Genomic DNA, 5,247 nt, shown 5'->3' on the forward strand with positions numbered 1-5,247 from the left:
TGCCTGCCTCGCCTCCTCGCCCGCCGCGCCCGCCTCGGGGGTGCCGTGGAGGCTCTGGGGCTCGGGCGCGCCGCTGGGGCAGCCCAGAGACTCTGGGCTCGGGCCTCTCCACTCGCCTCAGCCGGGGAGCCTTCTCCCTCGCCCCCCAAAGTTTCTGGGTTCGTTGGAACTTTTGGATTCAGGAATTTCTTTTTCTTTCTTTTTTTTTAACTTAGGAATTTTGGGGGCATATTTGTGACAAACCGATCGCACTTTCTCTCTGCTAGCTCTCTGTCCCCCTTCTTTTTTTCCGAGCAGAGGAAGGGGCTTACGAGAGAGAGGCTCCTGCTGGACAAAGTTTTCCAAAGTTTTCCGAGTGTGATGGTTGCGGGGAGAGCAAATCCACCAGCCTGATTCACGGCTTCATCTCACCACCCCCCGAGCAGCCTCTAAACCCGCTATAAAGGAACAAACAAACAAACAAACAAAGTTGCACCCCGAGTCGCCTCGTGTCTCCTCTCTCTCTTCTTTTAGACGATTTTTCTTCTTCTCTCCGCTCCCCTCGCAGCCTCCACTCTCCTTCCCTCGGCTCCTTCCTCCTCTGTTTCGGCTGGAGGTGCCAGGACCCCTGGCCGCAGCCTCCCCTCCCCCGCCGCTCCGGTCCCCTCCCGTCCGGCCCTCCCCTCCCCCGCCGCCGCTGGCACAGCCAATCCCCCGAGCGGCCGCCAACATGCTCTTTGAGGGCTTGGAGCTGGTGTCGGCGCTGGCCACCCTCGCCGCGTGCCTGGTGTCCGTGACGCTGCTGCTGGCCGTGTCGCAGCAGCTGTGGCAGCTGCGCTGGGCTGCCACACGCGACAAGAGCTGCAAGCTGCCGATACCCAAGGGCTCCATGGGCTTCCCGCTCATCGGAGAGACCGGCCACTGGCTGCTACAGGTAAGGGCGCGCTCGCTCCGCTGCTCTAGGGGTCCGCTAGCTGCGAGCGCCGGGCAGACGGAGCCGCGGGCGGGCCAAGGGGCGCCGGGAGCCTGAAGGCACTGGTTCCCGCCCCGCCCCTTCCCTCCTCGCAGCCTGCGCCGCCCGGGCTTCCCCTGCCCGCCTGCAGCGTGGTTGCGAGGCCACTGGAGCCCGGTGCGCACGTTCAGGGAGCTGGGAGGGCTTCCGTGACCCGAGGAGGGTCTGAAGACTGACTTGCCCCGGTCGCGGGCGACCAAGAAGAATGCGTGGAGCGCCCTGGCTACTCCCCGCCTGGCGTGAGTCGGAGGGGGCGTCCTATCTTGAGTTGCTGTCGCCTTCCGCTCGCGCTCCAGGCAGGCCCCAGTTTCCGACGTATTCCTGGGCACCGCCGTTGACGGTGTCGCTGGGAGTCGAAAACCGAGTGTCGAGAGAAGGGGGCGGTGGCAACTTAAGTAGCCCCTTTAAGACTCGGGCTGTGTTCCTGCCGCATAGTCGGCTGCGCCAGGTACAACTGCCCCGTCCGCGGTCCGCGCAAGTGTGTGTGTTTGTGGTGGGAGAGGAAGAAGGTAACCCAAGGAAAATAAGAAACTAGAGACCTGAGAGCTCTCGGCTTTCGGGGAAAAGGGTCTATTTACTTTTAGGGTGGGGAGGGTTTTGCAGGAGAGGGAAACTTGGGAGAGGTGTGTGTAAGATCTATTGAGAGAGTGCGTGTGTTTGTCTTTAGACGCCCCAGAACCCCACTCTGCTCATAATGGAGGTGGGGCGCGTCGGGGACCAGACCCAGGTAGGTAATGGGGAGGTTAAACTGGAGTTAACCTTGTCAAATGCTAGACAATCGCTTTTGCAATTTGATACACACCAGGTTTTTTCGGGGGGGGGGCGGGCCCTCTGGGGTAACCGCGGGAGGTGTGTGTGTGTAAATGTGTACGCGTGTTTGTCCGATGGGTGCTGATGAGGGTTAGGGGAAGAGTGGATGTCCTGAAACAGACAACTCGCGCACGGGAGAGGTGAAGCGAAAGGTGAGCCCGGGGACCTGTGGGTTTAGGTGCGAAAGCTTGGCTTGAAATTAACAGACGCGTGCAATCCGCGCGCGCGAACACACACACACACACACACACACACACACACCTCGCACTGCACCGCCACGGGCCAAGTGACAGCAGAGCGGAGCGGGACGGAGAGGGGGCGGGAGGTTCCTCTGTCCTGTGGTCTTTCCATGTCCCAGAGTCGACCTTTCTCTTTTGGGGGTTGTTTGTGCACTGGGGTGGGGTTCACTTCAACCAATAGGAGTACCCCGTCCCCACCCGCCAAGAAATCCCTAGAGCGTCTCCTTTTTTGCCACCACACTTAAAGGGTTAACTGCGGCGGTGGTCTAGGCTCTTGGCCGCAAATTTAGGAAATAAAATAACTCACACGGGCAACGGCTCCCGCCTTGTTAGAGCCAAACTGCAGAATCCGCGGTCTGTCACCGCCCCCCACCCCGTTTGCAGACCTTTCTCTGTCTCCCCGTCTCCCTCCCCTGGTCTCTTCTCTGAATCTTACAAGGGCCCCTGGGGGTCCGCGTCCAACCCGCACGGAACTTGGGGAAGGGAAAAGCTGCGCCTCCCCATCCATCAGCCCCAGGCCCGAGATCCCGCGGGGGGAGGAAAACTAGGGGGTGCGTAAAAAGGAACGCTGAAGGGGTTAATGGGAGCCCTCCGAAGCAAACGTTATTTTTTTGGAGTCATTTATCAGATTTTACGGGGGGACCTCCAAGGGCTCTCCGTTTCCACCGAGCGCCATCTAAACAGAGCCCAGGGCTAAAAATACAACATTTTTGTATAAATTGGACTCGCGGCCCGAGCGGCCGCCCCTATGAAAGTCCTCTTTGTGAAGACTGTGGAAACGGCGGACAAATAACTCTTTATTAATGCCACAAAAAACGCACTTTAATTATAGTTAGGCAGATCAGAGGCGGGGGGTGGGGGCGAGGCGGCGGCGACCTCGGAAAATTCACAACCCAACTTTTGTGTCGAAAGAAAAGAAAAACAGAGGAAAAGAAGGAGAGGAGAGACGGAGCGTCAGACGGAGCGAGGGAGACGGGCACAGCAGACGGTGGGAGGGCAGCCCGCTCCTCGCCCCCTCCGCCTCGGTTTTCTTAAAGGGGTAGACGCCGTCTGGAGCGGCGACACGGCGGGGGGAGCCCTTCCCCACCCTCCACCTCGGGAGCGGGGCGGCGTCCCCCGCAACCTGGCCCCCTCCTGGCGGCGCGGGCGCTCGCGGCTAGCTCCCTGTCGCGCGCCGGGGCCGGAGGCGCATGTGGAAAAGCGATTAGGGATTCGGGTTCTGCAGAGTCACTTTTCGACTGCGCCGGGGTGTGTGCACATCTAGCTGGAGAATAGTTTTGCGTGGAAGGAAGGACAGTGAGGAGGGAGACTACCCGGGAAAGGGAGGAGCCGGGTTGTCTCCTTGGGGGTGCATGACCTGGGGGGTCTGGAGCCCGAATGCCTACGTCTGTCGGCGGGCAGGCTGGTCGGCCGGACAGGTGGCGCCTCTCCTCTTCTCACCCGGTGCTACCCTGGCAAGAGAAGAGTTAATGTGGGGTGGGGTGGCGAGTGCCGACGTCAAAGGTGAGCGGGACGTCCCTGCCCCCGCCCCTCCGAGGTCCCCTCGGTTTCCGGTACCCTCGCGGGGCCGGCTCCGCCACCTCTTCGGAGCGCCAGGCCGGGGCCGGGTCCCAGCCATCCTCGGCTCGCGCCGCCGCCGCCGGCGGGGATCCGGTTACCTGCGCGGGTCGCTCCGCCCGCTCCCGCCCCGCCCCGCGAGACGCGCCTTCCTCCGCGCTCTGGTTCCAAACTCCAGGGCGGCAACGAAAGTTCGACTCAGTTATTTCCAGGGCAAAATGCATTCGGAAAACTGCGGCTCTCGCCCCGCGACCCCACCCTGCAGAGCCCTCAGAGGGCTGCCCGGTTCTTGCGCCGGCCACACCGGAGAACGGAGGAAACTCCAACCCCCATCTGCAGTGACTGCCTCCGGGCACGGACCGCTCACTGCTATAAATAATCTTTGGCCTGCGGCCACCCCGCGGGGTCTCGCCAGCCCGTGGCCCGAAGCCTGGAAATATTTATTCCGAGAGGCTCCCGAGCGCGGGGTGGGGGTGGGGCATGGGGAGTAGAAGCTCTAGCCTCGGGTCCAGCCGTCCGGGATACCTTTACCCTCCCGAAAGTCATTACTAAAAAACAGCGTCCCAGGGGTGCCCTGGGCCTCCCGCCTCCTTGCGTTATTTATTATCCTCTAGGTCCTACTTCCCAGTTCTTGTGCACGCTATAAAAATAAAACCTGCGTGTGTGTGTGTGTGTTGGGGGGGACAGGTGAATGGCACCTTGGAGTGGGGTGTGCCGTCGCTCCCTCAAGGGCCCTCTGGATATGGGCACCCTGAAAAAGGTTTCCGGTGTGGCTTCCGCAGGGTTCCGGCTTCCAGTCGTCACGGAGGGAGAAGTATGGCAACGTGTTCAAGACGCACTTGCTGGGGCGGCCGCTGATCCGGGTGACCGGCGCGGAGAACGTGCGCAAGATCCTCATGGGTGAGCACCACCTCGTGAGCACCGAGTGGCCGCGCAGCGCGCGCATGCTGCTGGGCCCCAACACGGTGGCCAACTCCATCGGCGACATCCACCGCAACAAGCGCAAGGTAAGGGCTCTGGCCCTCTTCTTCTGTGCACGCCCCTGGGGGTAGGAGTTTGTGAACCCCGGCGGAAAGTCCCCACCTGAATCTGCTCCCCTCTTTTCGGATCATACTCGAGGACCCCGCAGTTCCCTGCCTAGACGGCTTTGAGCCCTTCTACGGCCTACACAGGCCTCCTCCTGGCCGACTGCGCTAGGGGGACCACCAGGCCCAAAGGGTGGCCGTTTGGGGGTGCTTTGGACAGAGCTTGAACCTGCGGGGTCTGGGGTTGGTTTCCAACGCCTATCCGTGCGGTGCTCCACGGAACTGCAAAAAGAAGGGGGTGGGAGAGTTGGTCGGTGCTCCAAGTTTCCCCCGGGAATTCCGAGGACTGGAGACTGACCATTCTAAAATCAAACCTGGCTCTCCCCGCACAGTTTGCTTTAAGGGCGACGCGCGCGGGCGCGGGGCAGGGCGGGTGGGCCGCCTACGGGCAGCGGTTGCGGGGCCTCTCCTGGGAGAGGTGCGGTGGGTGAGCTTTGCGCCATTGCACGCACCGGCCTGGACGTGGGGGAAGGGCGAGGGGTGGGAGAGCAGCCCAGGCGCGGGCGGGGGATCAAAGCGCCCCCCCCCGCCATTAAGAGGAAGAGAAAGTGGGTGTTTATCCTGT

The 5,247-nt window shown here is 61.9% G+C and overlaps 1 protein-coding gene and 1 long non-coding RNA gene across 3 annotated transcripts in view; one reads left to right on the forward strand and one right to left on the reverse strand.

The window, feature by feature from the left end:
• The first annotated feature begins 706 nt into the window (after positions 1–706).
• The window catches only part of LOC103597318 (cytochrome P450 26B1), a 19,152-nt gene continuing 14,611 nt past the window's right edge, over positions 707–5,247 (forward strand). The window contains exons 1-2 of one of the 2 annotated variants that reach the window (XM_008581142.1): positions 707–913; positions 4,380–4,604. In XM_008581142.1, the coding sequence (XP_008579364.1) occupies positions 710–913; positions 4,380–4,604 (429 nt within the window). In that variant the 5' untranslated portion in view covers positions 707–709. The remainder of the gene's footprint in view (positions 914–4,379; positions 4,605–5,247) is intronic. The other variant, XM_008581143.1, reaches the window with a different exon arrangement.
• On the reverse strand, positions 2,841–4,179 carry LOC103597317. The gene is made up of 2 exons (XR_551101.1): positions 3,598–4,179; positions 2,841–3,491 (listed from the first exon to the last, which is right to left on the reverse strand). It is a non-coding gene; the product is annotated as an uncharacterized LOC103597317 (long non-coding RNA).

The sequence above is a fragment of the Galeopterus variegatus genome, unplaced genomic scaffold (assembly GCF_000696425.1).
Source record: "Galeopterus variegatus unplaced genomic scaffold, G_variegatus-3.0.2 Scaffold2279, whole genome shotgun sequence".
Taxonomy (NCBI): domain Eukaryota; kingdom Metazoa; phylum Chordata; class Mammalia; order Dermoptera; family Cynocephalidae; genus Galeopterus; species Galeopterus variegatus.